The 23,994-nt window shown below is 38.2% G+C and overlaps 1 protein-coding gene across 1 annotated transcript in view; it reads left to right on the top strand.

Moving 5' to 3' along the window:
* The window catches only part of ATOSA (atos homolog A), a 48,675-nt gene extending 24,681 nt beyond the window's left edge, over window positions 1-23,994 (top strand). Inside the window, exons 2-12 of the mRNA XM_080980328.1 lie at window positions 6,254-6,438; window positions 7,267-7,469; window positions 8,089-8,214; window positions 8,452-10,294; window positions 11,431-11,541; window positions 13,305-13,384; window positions 14,728-14,836; window positions 17,224-17,382; window positions 20,699-20,767; window positions 21,383-21,582; window positions 22,993-23,994. Of these exons, the coding sequence (XP_080836454.1) occupies window positions 6,254-6,438; window positions 7,267-7,469; window positions 8,089-8,214; window positions 8,452-10,294; window positions 11,431-11,541; window positions 13,305-13,384; window positions 14,728-14,836; window positions 17,224-17,382; window positions 20,699-20,767; window positions 21,383-21,582; window positions 22,993-23,146 (3,239 nt within the window). The 3' untranslated portion in view covers window positions 23,147-23,994. The remainder of the gene's footprint in view (window positions 1-6,253; window positions 6,439-7,266; window positions 7,470-8,088; window positions 8,215-8,451; window positions 10,295-11,430; window positions 11,542-13,304; window positions 13,385-14,727; window positions 14,837-17,223; window positions 17,383-20,698; window positions 20,768-21,382; window positions 21,583-22,992) is intronic.

Here is a 23,994-nt window from a genome sequence, read left to right as displayed (position 1 = left end):
AAACAAATGCTATAAATAAGTATAAACAGTGCTTTTTCCTGGGAGGACGCAGGGGTACGCATACCCCTAAACATTTTGTGAATCTAAGTTTGGCCTCATTGTGGGGCAGTATTTCAGTATGAGTAGGAAAATGAGAGTACCCCTAAACATTTTTTTTTTTTAAAGAAAAAAAGCACTGAGTATATATTCACCAAATGTATGAGTCGTTGACCACTGGTTAAATGATACTTATGTAAAGGACTCCCTTGTCTGTTAGTTTGATGTTTATGCACATTAGTATTCTGTTCTCAGTATGTTTACCTGACGGCAGCTCCATTGACTCCTGGGACAGTCAAGTAGATATGCTTAAAGTTTCTACCATATATGGGTTAACATTTTAGCCATATATATATCTATATATAGACCATGGAAAGACTATAACTTTCACCTAATCAAGAAAGTAAAAGTTGTTCTTAGAATCAAATCGATAAAATTTCTGTGGGAATATTTTACCACCTGCTTAAAAACTGGATCTGTAATACAGTTCCGTAAAACATACTGTACTGAAAACACTCTATCCTGGGATATGAGCTTAAGCTGTGCTGACTTTGAACTTGTGTATGTTTACTGATAGTCTAAAGTTACAGAATTTAAAATAGACCTTCTCAAGTTTCATTAGTTGTAGCTGATCACTCTGTCGGGGACTCAACGTGTCTGATGACCTGATTACAAAACATAGGTATTTTACCAAAGCTGAGCTCACAACCAGTGCCTTCCAAGGTTGAATCTCTTGCAATGTTATCCAATATCCTCTTCTGCCCATTGAACTTCTTTATGAAATCCACCTCAATTTCCAAGTACTGTCGAGGGAGTATATTGTCAAATTGTTGCCCTTTGTTTTAAATGTTGTGATATTTTTCATAGAGCTTTGTTTTAATGGAAAGTTTTTAAAATCACTCTTTTGGCAAGTGCCTGATTGGGTGGGTATCTGCATGAATCTCTAATAACTCCATTGTATAACTGCTAGCAAAAGACAGAAGCATTGGGCAAGTTCTAGCTTTACTCATTTGCAAACTATTTTATATTCTGAATTATTTTGAACCAGAATAATCGCCTGACAAAATCCCGACATGTAAATATTGCAAAGTATGTGAATTTTTTTAGTTAGTTGGACTATGGTAGTTGCCTTTGTACTATAAATCTCTGTAAGATCCCACTGCCTTGATCATAATTGTGACAATGCTTATGCTACCTTTGTATTAGAATGTCCTGCTGTTGTTTATACCGGCAGGTGGAAAAAAATATTTTCTTTTTATGACTATAATTGGCATGTTTGATTGAAGCTTAGAAAATCACGGGTTCTTGAAATAATCAATAGTTATTTTACAAGTCCTGTTGAATTGCTGAGACCTGTTTGTGATTTAGATCTTGCTAAATAGAAATGTCAATTTTAGTATCTTAGAGTGTGCATGGCATCTTGGACAAAGCTTGACTTAATATTTGTTGTAATTGGAACCAAAGGGGTGCAATTCCTTGTTTTGGGTATCATCCTATTTTGAACACCAGCTTTAATTTTTTTATGTTGCATGAGGGCCCCTACGGACCGGTATTTTTTTGACGGGTGTATTCTGCAACATGTCATTGATGCAATAATAGTGCATTAGTGGTAGTTTTATACTATGCTGTTCATACATCATTCCACTTGATTATTTCTGCAATACTTCCTCAATATTCCTGCATTATTGCTATCTGGAGGGCCACTCTTGCATTGTAGTGTAACAGAAGCAGGGGACACACACACACCTGGAAAAAAACAACAGTGGTATGGACAATTGGAGGATTTCACCAGTTGAAAACAAAGCAGTATGACCACCCCAAAACTTTTGTAGGCACAGTCAGTATTGAAAATGGCATTGTTTTCCAGCCACCCCAATATTACCCTGAATACAAATAATCATGAAGACACAATTCAAAGGGTTTTTGGGGGGCAGGTGGACTTGGTTCATCCCTCTCTCTTTCCCCTACAAAGTCACTCAAAGGGAAATGGATTTGTCCAATTGTACCAGCATATTTTATTTTCTGTACCTTGATGTTATGGAAGCTGCTTGCTTTTGACATTAATGAATAACATGGTGTTGTAAAAATGGGCAAAACGTATATTTTTGTCTCATTTTGTCTCACAGTTGCTAGGGGAGGCACCAGCTCCTTTCTAAATTCCTTCAGTCCAAACTTGTTCTACATAAATGGTAGAACAAAAATTGGAAGGCCACTTCCTATGTTCTAGTTGTGAGTTTCCATGCAGTCAATGAATTCCTTGCTTACCATTCAGAGATTCTGTCCGTTTAAAAACTTCACTAGTTATAGGGTCAGTCTTGATGATACCCATGGATCCTTTCCAAATCTTTGATCCTGTATTTGTGAGTGAAGAACCTGTAAGAGGAAACCTGCTGAAGCAGTCAAACTAGTTCCTTTGTTAAGATAATGGCCTTAGCAGCTCAGCTAAGTACCTGTTCTTAGCATCTTAAAGAGCTAGCCCACCTAACCTAGCTGGGTGTCACATCTTCCTAGGATGAAGAACAATAGCCAGAGGCTTGTCTTCATCTGCGTGGGACCCAAAGCTGTAGCTCCTGGGTTCTTGGAAACCTAATAGGGAGGCAATATCTGTTGAAATGTTAACGTTGTGAGCTCTTCCATTGTATGCTCAGGTTGTATATGTGTGTAAATAAAACCATATATCCTAAAGAAACCTCAGTCTTCATTGACTATTCCAAGGAAACAGAACACTAGAAAGGCACAAGCAAATTTGAAGTCTTTTGCTGCTCTGGTCTCCTTTCTTACATTCCTCTTCCCTGAAACTAAATTCTAGAACATCTCTTGAACAAAGTTTCAGCCTTCAGCTATAGGTTTCAGTAAACTTACCTCGGTTGTTGAGTAACTATTCAAATGCCTGAGTTTCTAAAACCTGAACTACTGTTTTGGGTTTCCTCCTTGTTGCTCAATGTTTTCTAAAGATGCAAGTCTTAAAACATTTCCTTATATAAGTTAAATGGAAATAGGGTTGTTGGTTTTTTTATTTTTGCTATTTACTCTGCTTGACCTTTGGTAATTCAGCTAAAGTGGGTGGTAGATGGGTTTGTTCTTTGCTGTAACTAAACCATTGTGAAACATAAACTTACATTTTAAACGTTGTAATCTTTAAAAATGCTTGGACACAGTACCACTGAAGCAGAATGCAAATGAGGCCTGCAGTTTTTCACAATGGGGAGTTCTGTGATAGAAGCATAAAACAAGGGAATTTGTTACATTATGCATCTGCTGGAATCAAGTAAGTGTAATTTATGAAGAGCACTGCCAGCTGCTGCTTTATCTACTGAGAGTTGGTGAATTTTAATTCTTTATACTAGTTTAGACTGGACTTGTGCTGTAACAATGCGTATTCTGTGTGCTCCTTGTAAATCTTGCTTGGCACAAGAGGTGTTCATTATTCAAAGCTGCTTTTAAAAAATTCTTCTGTAATATAGGAGTGGAAGCCCTTCAAAACTTATCCAAAAGTAATTTTTTAAAGCTGATGTACTGATTCTTGCCCAGTGAATATTAATTATTTAGTCTAATGCTTTCTGCCCCCCCCCGACTTAACATGGAACTAGGGATGGTGAAGAAATTAGATTTTATTTACATTTTAATGAGAAACTATCTAATTTTCACTTCTCAAACCAACACACAAATCAAAACACTGGTGTCTTTTGAGATTTGAATTTATCCGAATTTTGCAAAGTAATTATTCAATAAAACAATATGTACAATAATGCACATACAGGCAACCCCCCCCCCCATTTCTGCATGTTCAATATGTGCGTGACCGCGCATTGCACCGAACCTGGAAGTGACCTGAAAACATCACAAAAATATCACAAAAAGAGGTGGGACAGAATGGGGTGTTTGCAGGCTTTTTCAGTTGTGCTTCAATTATACATGATTACACTGACATTTTTGTATACCGCCCTGGAATCTTTTGATGAAGAAAAAAGACAGATTGTAAACAAACTGATACAAATACAAATCTCCAGTCTGTGGAATTAATGCTTCTGTAAAACTTAGTACAGTAGTATTTATTGGGCCTAGGTTTTTAACAATGTAACTTGCTGCACTTTACTGTGCAGAGATAGTTCTCTAAATTTATAAAACTTTGCTCAAAAACAGGGTGGATTTGATTTAAATCAAATCAGTTTAAATCATGATTTAAATCGCTAGCCAGTAAGACTTGATTTAAATTACTGGTCAGTAAGACTTGATTTCAACAATTTTTTTTTACAGAAAGATTCATTCTTGCTGGTATAATCTTAATATTTACAACCAGATAAAGGTTTCATTTTTGGAATAATAAATTTTCAGAGTAGTTTTTACCGTTATATCAAACAACACTGATTTGGTTATACTATTAGAAATACATAAGACAGATAATTATGAAATTATTGTGAGGTTTAATAAGTTAATTGTTTATATTTGGACAACTTTTCTGCTGTACTTTATTGGAAGGAGAAAAATAATCATTTCCTTAATAACGATTTAAACAATTTATTTAACTAAAGCAATAACATTATAGCATATGTATCCATGTTTGTTAACTGATGTGGTTAAACTTTAAAAAAACACAACTTAGCACACATGAAAAACTTAAAACAAATCCTTATTTCCTGATGAATAGCCTTTGGACTATAATGTAACCTAAATAGAAAACTTTCTTTACAAAGATTTTTCTTCCCAAAGCATTTTGTTTTAAAAATCCGATTTAAATTTTTTAAAAAATCTAATTTAAATTTAAAAAATCCAGTTTACTGTAAATAAAAAAATCTGATTTTTTTGATTTTTTAAAAAAATCTTTTATTTTTATCCACCCTGCTCAAAAAGCAGAATTGAACAAGGGAAAAGTTAACACTGAAAGGTTTCATCAAGCAAAGTGAGATTGGTTTCTAAAGCAAAACTTTCCCTCATGAAATGGTAAGATGACATAAAATCAAAGAGTATCATAGTCACACATTCCATGCCTCTCAGATGTAAGAAGCAAAGGCAGTTTTCAGGAGAAGTTATAAAATTGTGCTTGGTTTTTCAAAGTTGCCATGTGTTACTAAAATAAATTTTGCTGTTCCTGGCTAGAAGGGGTTGGGTTTTTTGCCACTTCAATTTAATCCAGCAAAATATAGTAATTTTTTTGAGGGATCAGAAATACCAGGTTTCAGTAAAAGTTCTTCAGAGAAACCTTTTGAAGTATATACTTCTTTGAAACATTTTTAGGAACAAAAGATTTTAAAACATTCATAATAAAAATCATTGTAAACGAGTGGGGGCTGAGCAGCAGACTATTTGCTGTGCTGAGTGCTCCTGTTCAGAGTCCCAAAAATGCCATTCCACCCCCCCCCATGTTCCTTTTAATTTTATTCATTAGTCAGCATTTTGTACCAACTGATTGGGTTTGGTCTTGTTGACCTGCTTTGGGTTTCTTCTCCATTTTGGGATCTTTTTAAAGGGTATTTGTGGTTTCTCTTTGGTGTCTATGGGCAGCCCTCTCTTCTGCCCCCAAGATGATTTTATAATAACTTCTTAGTATATACCAAGAAATGAACTATCCAGGTGATGAGATTCTTTAAAATCTGCATTTCTATATCTTTGTGTCCCTTCCTCCTTTTCTGCCCTACTTGTCACCTGGTTGTCATGTCCCTCCTTTCAATCTCTCAGTTTAATGTCAATGAGTTTGGGCTGATTTGTGAATTTTACTGCTCTCCACCTTAGTTTTCCCTCCCATTAGTTCCCATCTGCACACCTTAGCATTATTCAGAATATTCTGATAGCCACTGTTGTGCATATGCAAGCATGAGAAGACTGAAAATTTAGATGGCAGAAATGATATTGTGGGAACTATTTCATACAGCTGTACAAATTTCATTTTTTACATTGGCCCTGTATACTTCCCTGTCAGTCCAGCGGAAAGGCTGCTTCTGTGTAGCCAATCAGCACTGGAATACAGAAAGTTGCCTGGCCTTTGTTGGAACTAGTGGCAAAATTTAGAAGGACGTTTAGAATACAATTTCTGATTTTGTGATGTGCAAAAAGAGTGTTATGTTCCAGTTTGATGATGAAGTTTGCATACTATAATTTTAAAATTAAAAATATGATTGAATTTTGTCAAAGTAAAGTGTGTGTATGTAACAAAAAATAGGTTTTGAACTATTATGCATATTGGTATTCTTATATAAGTGGACGTTTTGGTCTCTCTTAGACACTCTGGACGAATACTTCGAATATGAAGCAGAGGAATTCCTCGTCAACTTAGCCTTGCTGATTACTGAAGGTAGAACACCAGAATATTCTGTGAAGGGTAGGACCGAAGGCTTCCACTGCCCTCCAGCGCAATCAAGTCAGCCCATAACAACTAAACATGAATGCAGTGACAAATTGGCCCAGGTATAATGATCAATAGACTCTTCTACTGTTTAAAGTAGTTCTTCCCATAAATTAAATTGCAAATGGTGTATAGTACTGTGTGTGTTGTATTTAACGCTTTAAAAAGACCACCTATATAGTACAATGACACTTTGCTTAAGTCTTATCAGTGTTTGTCATTCAATAAAATGCTAGAATCCCTAGTTTTCTTAAAGCACAATAGTCAACTATTGGTTGGTGTTCTGATAAGATTTATCTGTTTTAACCACTGGTGGGACTTGTAGATGTTGCATGCTATGCAGAATTAGTGTATAGTGGCTCCCCCAACTTGCAGGAGAGAAATTTAGAACAGAACATTCTAATTTGCATCTTTTGATTAGGGAGTAAACTGTTCTAATGTCCTAACGTTCAAATAGTTAAGAGGCTGTAGAATATCAGGAACTGAAGGAGTACCAAAAATCAAATATACAGTGGAGATATACAATGGCCATGTTGTTGAGCAAATATGACTGTATTCCTAATGCTTTTGAGTTCAGCGCTTATCATTTATTGGATATGAGCTAGTTTAATCACTTTTTTAAAACTTAAGCAAGTCATTGAATTTAGAAAGCTGTAGCGTTTGATTCTGGCCATGTTACCCTCTTGGGTACCGTTGGCCATAGAAACTTGCATGCTTTAATCAAGGATGAAGTGGAAACTGGATGAATTGGAAATAGCTCAAGAAGAGCTTTGCCAAGCTGTGTGACCTTTTCAAAAACACATTATAAACTTTGTATCTTACAGAAGTGCGTCTTGTACATAAGAAGCAGATTTAAATCTAATATACTGCTTTCTCAATTTTTTTGCAAGTGTCGTCAAGCTAGGCGCACTAGGTCCGAGGTTACGTTGTTGTGGAAGAACAATATTCCGATCATGATAGAAGTTATGCTACTTCCAGACTGTTGTTATAGTGATGAAGGGTCTACTACGGAAGGAAATGACTTAAATGACCCTGCAATCAAGCAAGATGCATTGTTACTAGAAAGGTGGATTTTGGAGCCAGTTCCACGACAGTAAGTTTATATATGAGGGTTGGGGAAATACATAATATAATAGAATCTTAAGTCTACAACAGGCTAGTGTGTATGTTTTCATTTATTTGGTTTGGGCATTAGTTACATTTTGTCAGATTGTTTCTTTTGAAACATTTTGTCAGATTGTTTCTTTTGAAAATATTAAATTGAAGTTGATTTTTACTTTTCTGTAATTTTACATACTCATTGACTTTACAAATAGTGCATTCCAGCTTTGTGTGCTAATGGATTGTGAGTGATTAGAATAGATTTCAGTGAATCCACAAGGTTCTCTATTCTTGATGAGACTGTGTGCTTAATTTCTTACCTTAGTTTTTAATTATATATTTTGTACCAGTAGGTACAGTAGAAGTTGGAAAGCAGGCTTGATTTTGCTACTCATAACTTTTGGCTTTTAATAATTCTGATTCCTTGTGCAGTTCTTGCAAGATGCAAAAGAATCCCTTTATGAAGGGAATTATTGTAGCAAAAGTGTGAATGGGAGGGTATTTTCACTCTTTTTGGATAATCTAATCAAAGCCAAACTAACGCTTTGCTTTCTTTTCCATATAATGTTTTTTAATCAACAGATGTTCGTTTATATTTTATGTATTTTTAGAAGTGGTGATCGATTCATTGAAGAGAAGACCCTCCTGTTGGCTGTCCGCTCTTTTGTGTTCTTTTCTCAGTTAAGTGCTTGGCTGAGTGTATCACATGGAGCAGTCCCTCGTAATATACTCTACAGGTAGGCCTTAATGAGACATTACCTCTCACTTAGCAGACATCTGGTGATTAGAGAGAAGCAATGATTTTTCCAGTTGTGTTTCTTCGTATGACCTACTTTGGGATAAAATTGAGGTTCTTTATTTAAAGAAAATATATGTCTGCTGAGAGCTGAGAAACCCTCTCCCCACGACTATATTGGATTGTGTAAAAAGAATTGGTTTGCATTTAAAATCCCATATGTTTTCTAATTTTTCAGAGTAAGTGCAGCACATGTGGATCTTCAGTGGACATTTTCCCAGACCCCAACTGAGCATTTTTTCCCTGTTCCCAACGTTTCTCACAACGTGGCCTTGAAAGTCAGTGTCCAGTCTTTGCCTAGACAATCTAACTATCCAGTCCTGACCTGCAGTATTCACACCAACCTTGGATTTTATGAAAAGGGGATAGAGGATCATAATGTACATCAGCACTGTGATTCCATCAAGGCAGAGCAATGCACTGTGCCCGCCTCACAGCGTGCTTGTGGCAGAATAATGAGGACTGAAGGTTTGCTTGGTGTGAGAAAAGGCCCTGAGTTTAGTACAGCTGTTAAAAATATGAAACTTTATCCACCAACTGGGCCTGTGTCTGACTTTGGGGCATCGGAGTCTAAAGTTCAGTGCTACACGGCTTCTGTTGACAGCAAGAGATTACCGCAGGAACCGTCAGAGAGAGTGTTAAAATCAATTTGTTTAGCTGACTCCCACGTACATAATGGCTACTCTTCCCGCCAGACATTAGGAGAGTCTATTCCTTTGATAGGCTGCTTACTCCAAGAGCGGCATGAAGTTATAGCAAGAATTGCCCAACATCTGATTCACTGTGATCCAGCAACGTCGCCCACCATAGGGCGGCCATTCAACACAAATGATGCAGGTTTGGTTAACTCAAAAGTTGCACGTTGTGCGTACGAAGAGGAGGGCTTGCAGAAGAAAGGAAGAGAATTGTTCTCTTCTTCTACTGCTAATTCAGAACTTCCTTCATCAGAAAATAGCAATGTTGGAAAACCTCGAATAATACCAGAAACACCATTGTCTGATGCCTATGTTCCAATGAACCAGTGCTCTCGCCAAACCGTAGAGGAAACTAACCCTCTGATAAGCTCCTTACTTCAAGAGCGGCAGGAGGTCATAGCAAGGATTGCCCAACACCTGATTCACTGTGATCCACCCGTGTCTCATGTTAGTCATCCAGTGTTTAATGTCCATGAAATTAGTTCAGTTAATCCAAAGACTTTTCACACTTCCTGTGAAGAGGACGGCCTACTGAAGAAAGGAAAGGGAATATTTTCGGATTCCTTCTCTAGTTCAAAATTGACTTTCTTGGAAGACAACCAAAAAACAAGAGGTAAAACACCAGCAACCCCTTTGAATTCATTTAGATATGATGTTGAAATGAAGTTATCTCCAAAATCCCAAGCAAGAAGAAAACTCCTGCTAGCAGAGCCTAATGAAGTAGTCCAAAACACATTTCAGCCGTCTCCTGTCAATAGAAATAAAAGTCCATTAACCTATACAAACCAATCATGTAGCAAAGAAGATTATAAATCTGAACTGGCAGATAAATTAGAATCTGTGATTTCTGGTTGTTCCCATAAATCTCAAGTAGTAAAGAAAGGTATTGCCAAGCAATGTTCTGATTTCAGTAGCACTGATGAAGTAGTTTGCACAGATAAACATAAGGACAAAACAATCACTAGCGAAAACAACATCCCAGACTGTTCAAATCCACCGTGGGATCAGTCCAAAATACCTGAAAATATAAAAGTGACTGTAACACAGGCACCTGATAGTTTGCACAGAAATGAACTTAAGCGCTTAAACAAAGACTCTAAGCAACCAAATATTTGTGAACAAAGCTCCCAACTGACTAGTATTGAAAATTATTTACATAGAGATCATGAAAGTTTCAAATGCAAGAATAAACAAGACAAAGTGAAAAATGAACACGATGAGAATGAAGACCCAACAGACTATGAAGTTCAAAAACGTTCTCAGAAGAAGCTGGTTGAAGAAGGCTCAGTGGCTTTGTTTGAACAAAAGAAGAATGCAGAGATGCTGGTGGGTGTTAGCTGACTTGCAAGTTTTTTTGTTTTTTTAAAAACATATCCAACTACTCATACGTTTAATTTCTGTCATACTTGGCCCCACTATAAAGTGCTGAAGGTGACACTTTCAATGTTTTGTGGGTCAACTTAAATTCTTATAGTTGACAGTACTTCAGTCAAAAGCACATTCATGCTGTACCCTTGCATGTGATGTTGAATGTCTGTAGATTCTTTATAATCTTTGCTAATAATGCACTTATGTGCCAAAACTCTGATTGCCTGCTGTGGCTTATTCTATCTAGAAGATTATCTATTTTTCCAAAACATTATGTTGCTATAAAACAAGCTGTTTTAATTCCCAAGTGAAAGCACCTTGATTCCATTGTATCCCCTAATTTTGATACGGCTACCCTAGCATCAATGCTCCATAATGCATGCTTGATTCTACAAATAAACAATGCCTGTTTGTGCAGTAGTGCAAGTAAAAAACAAGTCAGCATGCAGTATCTACTTTGATTGGAATGTAAGTGAGCTGCTCTGTGAACTGTAATTTGACAATTTAGCTGTTTGAACTGAGCTGTAATCTTAAAATGAGCTGCTGAAGGCACATCCACAAGGGAGCTTTCTTAGGCTTTCAGTCTGGTTCTTTAGTTCTAAATCAGAAACATGGAGATAGGCCCTTCTTTAGCCCAAAGCAAGGAACTTGTTGTTGGAGAATCCCTTAATGCAGGAACCCCCAACCCTCAGCCCTCCAGATGTTTAGGTCTACAACTCCGATGATCCCTAGCTAACAGGACCAGTGGTCAGGGATGATGGGAATTGTAGTCCAAAACATCTGGAGGGCCGAAGGTTGGGGATGCCTGCCTTAATGGGATTTCTACTGTTGTTGTACTGTAGATGCTACCTGCATTGATTTGCCATTGCTCCCAATGTATGACATTTGCCATATGTCTGTAGCCCTGACATATGGAGAACCAGCATGGAGTAAGTTACACTTGTCACTTCCTTACGAATTTTGGAAGCTCAGTATACTTAGGATGATACATTGTCCCTGAGAAATCACCTGTGCAAATGTAATTTAAAATGTGCAAGAGAACTGAACTTGATAGGTTTCCTATTTATAACTGATTGTTTTTCCTCTGCGGACAGCGCACAGCACCACTCAAACATGTGTTGCATAGGAACAATTTTCACCATTTGGTTGGGACTTCTACGAAGGCTTTCCATCCTCGAACTGGATTGCCTCTACTTTCAAGTCCTGTAAGTTGCCGTTACATAGTTTTGTTATGTTTCATAATAATATTTTAAAAACACAGGAGGCGCTGTATTTTAGCTACTTTGCCTGCAAATTCTTTTTACTCCATGTTAAGGCATTTACCTATTAAAATATTTATACGTAGAAACAAAGCAAAGCAATAAATTAGAAAAAGCTAGCCTCAGTTGGTGGGTGGGAGATAACAATTATAGTAGTCTCTACTATAGTAGTCTCTACTATACTATAGTTTCAGAGTGCAAATGAAAGCATTGTGAAATGACCAAAAAAGGATCAGAATTTAGACTGCATAATTTTAGCTCACATGGACTGCTGCTGCTTCATAACCCACCTTTCTCCCTGACAGGGACTCATGACAGCTTACAGATAAAAGAAGAACAGCTAAACACACGGGGGAAATTCTTAAAAAACAATTATATATCTATATATCGTATATTTATAACCTATTAAAACATATAGATAATCACAACAAAGACAGCATGGCACCCACCCTATCATTTAAAACAGTCAGTTCCCAAAAGCCTGTTGGAGCAAGAAGGTCTTCACTTTCTGGTGAAAGGACATCAAGAAGGAAGCCTGTTTTAGGTTCCCTAGGGAGAGGGTTCCAAAGTCTGGGGGCAGCGACTGAGAAGAAACTGGATAGACCCTAGTTCTGATCCAGAGATAGCACTACCAAAAAAAAGCATCTTCCCACAAAATGAATTGTCAATGCAATCAGCTTAGATAGCATTGATTGCCTGCTGGGAAAGGAGAAAACTTGAATGGGTCGTTTTCCTCCCATACAAATTACTGTCAGTGATAGTATCATAGTAACTTGTTGAACAAAATGCACACAACATTGGGTGTGTGTGCAACCCCAGACACTGGATGTAGGAGATATTTCCTTTTATTCTTTTTTTGCATGCTACTTTTTTGCTTAAACAGGATCTCATCCAAAAAGATAAGCTTCACACAGATAATACTTCTTGGTTCAGCATTATTAATAATACCTATACCATGAGGTCCCAGGGTGGGTTACAACAATTCAAAAGCAAAATATTAAAAAATGGTTACAATAGATTAAAGTCAAGGAAATTGGAGCTTTCTGTTGCACATTTAGTGCTGTTGTTAGCTTAACTCTATATATAATTTTAGATTTAACTACATAATGTTAGATTTAGATTGCACTCCGATTTGTGTTCGAATTTGCACGTACTGCTTACGTGCGTTGTTGGCAATTAATTTAAATTGAGAGAGCCTATCTGCATCACAGATGGCTATCTGCCATTTAACTCAAAAAGCAAACCAATAAATATTATTCAAACTACTGATTATATAGTAGTGATTTGTCACCCATACCCCTGTGGACCACTTGAATATTACTAAAGGTGTTGGAGGACCACTTAAATTGCTGCAGCAATTGTAACACACTGTGGTATAGGCAGTATTGTTTTTAATTGCATTTTCACAAACATGACGCAGAATGTTTTACAACCATTAACCTGAATGAAGTTCACAGACCACTGGTGATCCACATTGGCACAATTTGGGAACTCCTGTTACAGAGTTCCTTTTCAGTTCTAATGCCTGGGACAAATGTACCAGCTGGCCAATGGTGGGAGGCTGGATACACTCTGCTTTCATTATATCCATTTGCTTCCATTATGCCCCTAAAACATTTTAAAATGTTTGATACCAAGATTTCAAGCTCTGTTAAGGTCTTGTGATCAAAACCTAAGTTTGTTTTTCTCCCCAATCTCCTTCCTTTGAGGTTCCTGAAAGAAAAACACGATCGGGATGCTTTGATTTAGATACATCATTATTACAATTGAAATGTTTGTCCTCCAAAAGGTTTGTCCTCCAAATGTTTGTCCACCAAAAACCTTTTACCAAAAGGTTTATAATATTTGTATGTTTTTACAATGTACTCTGTAACTGTGGGTGTGCATGAGAGAGTATTATGAAGAAAGCACAAATGTGCATCTTCAGCAAGATCTCCTCGGACTCAGCTAATTTTATGCATACAGTAACTAGCGCTGCAACCTTCTAGTTGATTTAAAATCTATCTGGTTTAAAAATCAACTAAATAAAAAGATACCCCTGATTAACTGAGCAAGACAGTAAATTCTTTTTAGAAAAAACTTCTAAAAGGTACAGATGTATTTATTTCAACAATTTATATACAACTTAATCACGATCACTTATTATATAGTCACTTAGTCACACCTATTTAATTTCTTGGCAAAAATGGTGCATTGCCCAGATTCAGCAATACGACCTGGGTACCTTGTCATTGTTTTAACTGGCAGGCTAAGACAAGTTTGTGCCTTACTTGTGTTGCTGAATGCACACAGGCCTTCTGTGGAATGCTGATGAATCCAAACATTTGGGAACTTCCCAATGATTGCAAAGAAAGATGCCTAGATTATATATGCTAGACTGTTACCTTGTGCAATGTCAAACTAGCAGTTTTTCAAATCTGTGGAAGCAGAATCTATGAAAAGTGTGTGTCAAACTGCCATTTTAAAGAGTAGCTTTAATTGGTGTTTATACATTCTGAAATGTACATTAGTTTAACTTCAAAGCATAAGAAAGTGGAGGGGGCTGATCTGTAGTCCTCTAGGTATTGTTGAAGTACAGTTTCCACCAGCCCCCAGCTAGCATAGCCTGTGGCAAGGGATGATGGGAGTTGTAGTCCAGCAATATCTGGAGAGCCACATGTTGGTCACTCCTGGCATACATAGTTCAAAATTGGCAGCTTTAATGCAAAATGTCTGTGTGCATATACCGTATTTTTCTATGTATTACACGACCCCATGTATAAGACGACCCCTATTTTGGGAGCCCTCAACAGTTGTTGAGCTTCTTTTGTAAGTTTGCCAAGCTGTTGAGCAGCTTTTCGATGATCTGGCTGACGGAACTGGTGCCATAATACACCGCATACTGGCACTCACCAAATACTCTTCCTAAGCCGGGAAGAGCGGGTAAGCAGCCTCCTCTCCGACATTTCCCTGCTACCGTCGCAGCACCAGCCCTTGCTTACTTAGCATATTAACCCGTGTATAAGACGGCCCTCAATTTATCACAAAAAATATTCAGGAAAAAAGATCGTCTTATAGATGGAAAAATACGGTAACTGTGGAGGATATAAGTAGTGACTCTTGGTTTATTTTTTAAAAAAACTTTTAAAATAGCCCACGAGGGTGTATAAGGAGAGAGAGTGATCCAGATGTTCACGAGAAACCATTTCTGAGTTCCAGTGCACCACCTGTAACAAGTCTTAGCCTCCTTGGAAACTTTGAGGTATGTACATGCTCCTAAAATACTCTACTTCTTGCAACTGATGTATTGATACGCTACTACATGGGTAGGCAAATTAGGGCCCGAGGGCCGGATCTGGCCTAATCGCCTTCTAAATCTGGCCTGCGGGCGGTCCGGGAATCAACATGTTTTTACATGAGTAGAATGTGTCCTTTTTAAAAAAATGCATCTCTGGGTTATTTGTGGGGCCTGTCTGGTGTTTTTACATGAGTAGAATGTGTGCTTTTATTTAAAATGCACCTCTGGTGGGGCATAGGAATTCGTTCATTTCCCCCCAAAAAATATAGTCCGGCCCCCCACAAGGTCTGAGGGACAGTGGACCGGCCCCTTGCTGAAAAAGTTTGCTGACCCCTACACTACTATGATATGCTCAGTGTGATTCTCAGCACACCTAGTGCCTGTTCTTTTCATTTTCTGGTGCCAGGTGCAAATGGCTTTGTACAGACTTTTTAATTGAAGATAAATGGGGTGGTTGGCTTTTTTTGCAGATTAAAAAAAAATTAATAAATATAATGTTATGTATAGATAAGTACAGAAATATTTGTACAGACATCTCAAAAGTTGCATGCAATAAGCACGAGTGCTCCTGCTGACATGCATGCCGAAAACCGCGCCAGAAGAGGGGCAGGGCAGGGGCTCTGCATCTCAAACAGATGAATATATTTTATTTAGCCTAGGTGGAGTCATTATTTTATAGGAATTTTCTTTTAAATCTATACAAAGTGTAAATTTCAAAACATTTTTCCAGACCCAGGTCCATTTTGAGGGGGTGGTATATATTGCTAGGCATATCAGCATTCCACTTTGATTGATACCTGAGCAGGTTCTAGTTCTGTAATTATTTTATATATTTGTCTTAAGGTTCCCTTTGACTGGTCACTTTCTGAAATTAAAATTTCAAATCTTGTGCTTCCTCAATAGTACAAAATCTTCTTAATTGGTGGTGGTGGCAGTGGTTGTTATTTACATTTGTATACCATTGTTCATCCGAAGATCCCAAGATGGTATTATGTGCTGCATCTACAGAATTGAATTAAGGGGTGCCTGCGGCTGCCCCATTTCATAGATTACTTGATAGTATAATTTGCCTAAAGTTTATTTCATCATTGATCCTAATTTGCTTTGTCTGTTTGCCTCCCACTCTGACATGTCTCCTAAAAGGTTTTTGGGGTTTTGCATTCCTTGTTGTAGTAAACTGTGGTTTGAGATTATAGACCTGTACTATGTTTACTTTTGATCCCCGCCCCATGATGTATATATCTTGTGTGAGAGGATATGCATTAATAATTTTAAGACCCCTTTTTTGTATTAGGCCAAAGCATATATAAATAAACCAGATTTTCTGGTGACTTAAGCATACAAGCATTATTATAGTATTTTATTTTGGGGGAAGCCATTTCTCTTCATATTTTCTGTTGGTAGGGAGTTTGTGATGTAACTCAAGATCATTTATCTGCCCAAATAACTTTAAGCAGAAGTTCTTGCCATTTTTTTATTAGGTTCAGCTATAACATTATGGTTAAAAATAAAAACAAGACCCAGGGCATAATACTCATTTTTTATAGCCAAAATTCTGCCAAACCCTGTTAAATTTAGTATCTTTAAGCCAATTTGAACAATTCTTCTGGGTTTTACAGAATCAATACTATATTGTCTGCCAACCGCCCAGAGCCAATGGTGGTGCAGGGGGGAAACCCCATTACACAGGCGGAAGTCCTTGAGCAGGGCTTGTACTGAAAGGGCTGGTTAGATGAATCCGGCCCAATGTGTAAATTAAAAAACCCACTGACTTAAGTCAATTTAAACCAGGCATTTCAAATCTCTACTCCAGTCAGTGTGCTTTGCATGGCAGCTTGGGGTTAACTAGGTTTGTGATAACATTTGTCACGTCGGGACTACAGTGGTACCTCGGGTTAAGAACTTAATTCGTTCTGGAGGTCCGTTCTTAACCTGAAACTGTTCTTAACCTGAGGTACCACTTTAGCTAATGGGGCCTCCCGCTGCTGCCGCGTGGCTGCCGCACGATTTCTGTTCTCATCCTGAAGCAAAGTTCTTAACCTGAGGTACTATTTCTGGGTTAGAGGAGTCTGTAACCTGAAGCGTCTGTAACCCGAGGTACCACTGTGCAGCTCAGTGGTGAAGTGTTTGGTTTGCATGCAAAAGACCCCAGGTTGAAATCCTTCATCCCTAGTTAAAAGAGTCCAATGGCAGGTGATGTGGAAAAGTCCATCAGAGGTGCTGCCTGTTGGTGTAGACCATACTGTTCTAGATGGGCAAGTAATCTGACCTGATAGCGGGCGTCTTCCTTTTCATCTGTTTGTACACTTCATAGGTAGCTTTTTTCAACAGAGTTTTTTCCATTCTTCCAGGAGTCTGTACTGAACTATCGTCTGGATCCCCTGGGCATTGTGGATGGCTTCACAGCTGAAGTGGGAGCAAGTGGGGTCTTTTGTCCAACGCACATGACTCTTCCGGTTGAAGTTTCATTCTACAGCGTTTCTGATGACAATGCACCCTCTCCATATATGGTAAACATTTGAACGTTACAGTTAGCTATGGAAATACATTTACATGTCTGAACTAAATCCTGATACATTTGTAAAGATAGTTGGGTTGCCTTGAATCCAAAGCATACTACTGTTGCATGCACGGAACCACAGCTTTGGTAGCAGTTTGTTGCCAAAGGTTTGTAGTCCCTGCTGTCCCCTGTGCACACTTTTACTTTTTGAACTTTTAATGGCAGACTACGCGTTCAGCTAAGCTGGGTTTTCCTGCAATAAACACGAGACTGCAACCTAGTTCTTGCCTAGTAACCACTTTCATTCATTGTTGTGTGGAATCTCAGCAGTTTAAATGCAAATGCATGATTACAGCTGTTGACACTCCCTATGTATCTCAGCATTTATACAGAAAATAAGAACCTGTTGTAACTCATTTTGGTTGATAGGGAATGATGATGGCAACAGAAACTATTGAATTATGCAGAAATGGTGAAGCTTACCAGAAGAATAAGAAATCGGGACGAAAAAAGTTTTTAATATAGAGTGGAAATCTATTGAATATTTACAAAAATATTGTGAACAGATTAAGACATTAGCAGGATTAATGTAAAAACATGCAGTGATATGAAACAACTATTGATTATATGTGATAAATAATACATGAATTTGATTTGGAAATGCAGTAAAAATATTGTAAACATAAGAAGCTACAGAAAGAGGGAAATGAGAGTTTAAATATGATAAATGTAATTTGATTTTTAAGAGCTTTTTGCTTGTAAAATAAAAATTATAAATAATTTTTAAAAATTTAGGAAATGATTATAATTCTTTGATCAGCGCACAGGGATGAGTTCAGCCTCTAGGTGTTAGTATCCTTTTGTACTCATTTCTGACTCATGCCTCCACCCAGGAAAACCTGGGACTTCAGCTTGGTATGGCTAAACAGTATTTATTCAAGTTAACAAACAACATCCGCATTAACAAGAGACTGGCAACGTAGACAAAATGCAAAACTGTCTACTTCCTCCATGGGTCTAGATGTGCTAGTGGCCTTTCCCATGATTAATTCAAGAATGAAGTCTGTGAGGTGGCATGCTGTCGAAATAAAATAAAAAAAATTGTCCAGTAGCACCTTATAGACCAACTAAGTTTGTTCTGGTATAAGCTTTTGTGTGAGTGCACACTTCTTCAGATATGTGTGCATGTACACGAAAGCTTATACCAGAACAAACTTAGTTGGTCTATAAGGTGCTACTGGACAATATTATTATTATTATTATTATTATTATTATTATTATTATTAATTTCTACTGCGTCAGACCAACACAGCTGCCTACCTGAATCTAGTGGCATGCTGTGTGTTTGTTCCACAAAGGTGCAAAAACTTTAGCACAGTTAACATGAACACCCTGGCAAGGTGTTAGTAGTTAATGACTGCAGCCAACCATTGGTGGCAGTAAATTCATATTCCAATCAGATTGTGGCTGCAAAGAGCCTTCTGTAGTTCATTTTGGCCTTGCAATGTCAGCCAATCAATCAGAACCCAGTTGCTGGTTTGGCTTACAAACGTCACATCATAGTACTGATCTCATCCAGGTAGGATGAACTCGCTTGTTCATAATTTCAGCCAATAGGAGTTGTAAAATATTTATTGTAAAGGTTAGCAAATCTCTCCTTCAGCAGAACTATAGCACCGAATTAGCTTTTAAATCTTCACAAGGAAGAGAGTGACTCCTGGTCTTGGTCTCCTTTCCTGACCAGATCTTTCACCCTGTACTTTCAGAGCCCCTTGTGCTCTGAGTGTAACAGACCCTTACTTTTCTTACTTGTTGAAGGTGGCTGGGGAGGAGGCACAGGTGTCCCAAGCACCCATTTGTTGGTTAACATATCATTAAGGATATGTTGCAGCTTCACCCAACTTTCAAATGAAGCTCCTTTTTATTTTGGGTGCCTTACAGTAAGAATGCAATACCAACCTCCACCATTTGGTGGCTTCTGTTTTTCTTTACATAACTCCTTGGGAGTTTTGCACATTTTTCTTTTTGTGGGGAAAGCATCATATGCGAAGTAGCCCTTTATATAAGCTACCAATGAACATCTTGTTTTGATGAGTTATATTCACTTGTGGCCTGTGTGCCAGCCTAACTAAATAGGTACATACGTTCACAAAAAGAAAACACATATACAGTACCCAAAAGTACTCTTGGTTCCCACCCCTGTGGCAGGCAAAACATCCAATATACATTACATGAACAGCTTTGGACTGAATTGAAACGACTATGTGGGCCCCATTACAGCCCAGTCACCTTAGTTAGGAAAGGAAGCTATTGTGGCTGTCCTGTCTTCCTGCCTGTAAATGCATTGTGATTATTATCCTGTGGAATTGACACTGTTCTTTACTCCTCAAGTTAGGAGTATGTGAATACTGTTCACCTTTCATGATCAATTTAAATGCAGATGTTGAAATAATCAATTATCCGTCCTGAAAAGATGCTTAAAGGGGAAACCAGAGTGAGTGAGACTAAACTGTCCTCTACGAGCCACATTTTTGTGCACTCCTAACTTAACTTTGGGATGCGGGTGGCGCTGTGGTTTAAACCACTGCGCTGCTTGGACTTTTCAATCGGAAGGTTGGTGGTTTGAATCCCCGCGACGGGGTGAGCTCCCGTTGCTCGGTCCCAGCTCCTGCCAACCTAAGCAGTTCGAAAGCCCATCAAAGTGCAAGTAGATAAATAGGTACCGCTCCAGCGGGAAGGTAAATGGCATTTCTGTGCACTGCTCTAGCTTCGTCAGAAGCGGCTTAGTCAATGCTGGCCACATGACCCGGAAAGACTGTCTGTGGAAGCGGACAAACGCTGGCTCCCTCGGCCTGTAAAGCAAGATGAGTGCCGCAACTCCAGAGTCGTTCGTGACTGGACTTAACTGTCAGGGGTATCTTTACCTTTACCTATACAGTGGTACCTCGGGTTAAGTACTTAATTCGTTCCGGAGGTCCGTTCTTAACCTGAAACTGTTCTTAACCTGAAGCACCACTTTAGCTAATGGGGCCTCCTGCTGCCACTGCGCCGCCGGAGCACGATTTCTGTTCTCATCCTGAAGCAAAGTTCTTAACCCGAGGTATTATTTCTGGGTTAGCGGAGTCTGTAACCTGAAGCGTCTGTAACCTGAAGTTTATGTAACCCGAGGTACCACTGTACCTTTAACTTTACTGGTGTGTTACCCATGTAAAAAACTTTTTGAAGTTTCTATTGCAGATCATTTTGAAAGTTAAACACTTTGATATACTGATGCTTACATTAAGATGCCTATTTGTAATTTTCCATTTCTTGTTTGATCCTTACAGGGTGTAATTGCTTTAGAGTCACTTGGTAAAAGGGGTTATCGGGTACCTCCTTCAGGAACGATACAAGTGGTATGTACTTTGTGACATAAGAGTTACATTAAGAATTCTCTTTCCAACGTACAGTGGTACCTCTAGTTATGAACTTAAAGCGTTCCGGAGGTCTGTTCTTAACCTGAAACTGTTTTTAACTAGAGGCATGCTTTCGCTAATGGGGCCTCTTGCTGCTGCTGTGCCGCCGGCACGCAATTTCCATTCTCATCCTGGGGCAAAGTTCTCAACTCGAGGTAACTGTTCCAGGTTAGCAGAGTTTGTAACCTGAAGCGTTTATAACCTGAGGTGTTTGTAACTCGAGGTACCACTGTACTGCTAATCACTTGGACCTCTTGGATGTGAGCTGTTAGATAGCTCCTTTCTTTGTCCAAAGGCCACAGGCTAGAAGAGCAGAAAGTATTTGGAAAGATCATATTTGAGAAGATAGCCAGTAGTTACCTAGCAACTGCAGAGGTGGTCTGTCACTTTTGGATAATATGGAAGGTGATTGAGAAGCTTATTAGTTCTTAGTCTCCTCTTTCCAGAAGCAACTGCTGTGTATGAAAGTGCAGTTACTGAAGACACATGAATTTTCAAGTGTTTGTTGGTTCGACAGAATAGTGCCATTCTGAAGCACCTGTTTGTCCTTTCCAGACCTTATTTAATCCCAACAAGACTGTGGTGAAGATGTTTGTGGTGATATATGACTTACGAGAGATGCCAGCCAATCATCAGACATTCCTACGGCAAAGAACCTTTTCTGTCCCTGTGAGACGAGAAACAAAGAGAAGCATTAATAAAGAAAATATTCGACATACTGAAGAACGACTACTACGCTACCTCATTCATCTGAGGTAAGGCTGCTGAGCAAAGGGCTGGATCCAACGTTCTCTTCTTGCTAATGCAAGGGCTGTTGCACTAGTGGACCGGGGGGTTGGGGGTTGAATATTACGCAGCAGAGGAGTCCAGCACTGCAGCTGTGCTAGTGGAAACTTGCTATGCAACAGATTGGGCAAAGTTAACAGCAGCCTGCTTAGGCATCCTCTTTGCAACCACATCCTGCTGGTACAAAGCATGTCACCAGCGGAAGAAATACTCTACTAAGTGATTTTGACTTAGTTCTATGTTGGATATATCCCAATGTTCTTATGTGTTACTTAGTGCAGATAATTCTTTGAATCAAAACAACAGCTTGTTGTTTTTTTTAATTAGTGCTGGAAAATCTTTTGGAAAAAGGCACTGGGACCCTGTTAACTGTACTTTTGCTTATGCAGATAAAAAGTCAAATGGGCCACATGTATTGGTTTTTCATTCTTTGCTCTAACAATAGATTTGAAACAAGTGACTCAAGTTTTAGTTGCTGAAACCATACACATTCTCTCCCAAACAAATGAAGTCATACAACTCTAAACTGCTTTGTGGTAGCATCTGTTTAGAAGGCCCTAATTAAAGTTGTGTCAGCGCTTCCATTGTGAAAGCCCCTTAGCAAGAGGTTGTCAGCAGAAACATTTGCCTAGGGCTGAAACTTGCCATTCAGACTTTTAAAAAACAAAAGCAGTCCTTTAAAACCTAAGGGTCAGTTCGCTTTTTCATTTTTTTCATGTCCATGTTTGTGTGTCCATCAAAACTCCTGTAAGTTTTGGCAGGTTGCTTTTGTACTTTGTGTCTATGTGACTGAAAACATAACCTATAATTTTCTCTTGTGAGATGGATAACATTCTGCTGATACGCAAACCATAGCTGTCTGTCTAGAGACTAGCCAGCTTCTGTAAGATTTTTAAACAAGCTCATGCCCAGACTTAGCTTAGATCCTTTAACACTTTTTCTTGGCATGTTCCAAGAGGGTGTCATTCAGAGAGATATGTTCAGTTTTGCAGTAAAGATTTATCTTGTTTTCTCATTGGCTTTGAAAGAATGAGATACAGGCTATAAAAATATCAAACAAATAGGCTCATCACCCTAAATATATGCACTAATGTGTTCTGATTCAATAATGTGCCATAAACATAATTGAAAATTGCAGTCACTGTTTCATCTGTTCTTCCTACTTCAAATAAAATGGCTCAGTCTGATCCTTAGAGTACAAGCCTCAAGCAGTGGTTATATAAGGATAAATGGAAAAACACCTACTTCCTTTTGAACTAGATAAAAAGTAACAGTTTAGACTATTGAAGAAATTTCTTCCCCAAGCTTTGTTCTTCTGTGACATTTCTTACATGTGCTTTACATTCAGCAGTGACTAACACTGACATCTGTTCTCCTAGGTTCCAGAGTTCTAAGTCTGGAAAGATCTACCTCTACAGAGATGTAAGACTCCTGTTCTCTCGAAAATCAATGGAAGTTGACAGTGGCGCTGCATACGAACTCAAATCTTACACTGAATCTCCAACAAACCCTCAGTTTTCTCCCCGGTGTTAGCAAGATGCAACAATGAAAAGTATTTGCTCAGTTACCAGATTACTATTTAATAAGATGAACAATTGGCATAAACTAAACTGTTTAAAAGTGAAGAAAGTGAGGTGGTGGTCAAATGAGAGTCAAAGCTCTTCTAGGCTCTTGGACCAGTTTTTAAAAATGCTTCTGGAATGAGCTTTGTGTATTCCAAGTAGACTGGAACATACTTAGTCCTAATCTTTTTATACTGGTTATAAACCACTTCATTGGACGTGTTGCAATAGCAGATTCCCAAATTAGTTTAGTGTTTACACCTTATTTTATTTTTTGGTTATTTAATATTTAATGTTTCTTTTACTTAAGTGATGTTTGTCTTTACTGTTCTAATGTAGCACAAATCCTATGTAAAATCATACTACGTATTTTTGACATTATTATTGAAATCTGAAATATATACAGAAGTCTTTACTTTGTGTGATGTGTTTTTAAGTGATACGTAAGCTGCTTAAAATAAGGATGGGATTTTGAACTTCCATTGCATTATCATACTATGCAAGCATGTAGGGCAGGATGGGTTGTGTATTCCCCCCCCATATTGCTAATTCCTCACCCCCACCCCATGATAACACATGAAACCATACTTCAAAACTGTGGGACTACTCATTCAAATCATGGACCCAACCTATAATAGCACCCATTTCCCTCCTAAAAGACCCCTCATCAAAGCCTTTCACATTGTTCTAATCAGTATCAAAATTTTACATAACACTGCTGTCCCATACCTGACTTTCTCAGACTGTGTTTTTTTTAAAAAAAGATGTACTGTGAAAACAAAGTAGTATTTATATCTTAAATATATGTGAAAACAGCAA

The sequence above is a fragment of the Podarcis pityusensis genome (assembly GCF_964106645.2).
Source record: "Podarcis pityusensis genome assembly, chromosome: 14".
Lineage (NCBI taxonomy): Eukaryota > Metazoa > Chordata > Lepidosauria > Squamata > Lacertidae > Podarcis > Podarcis pityusensis.
This window is presented reverse-complemented; position numbering and strand designations above follow the sequence as displayed.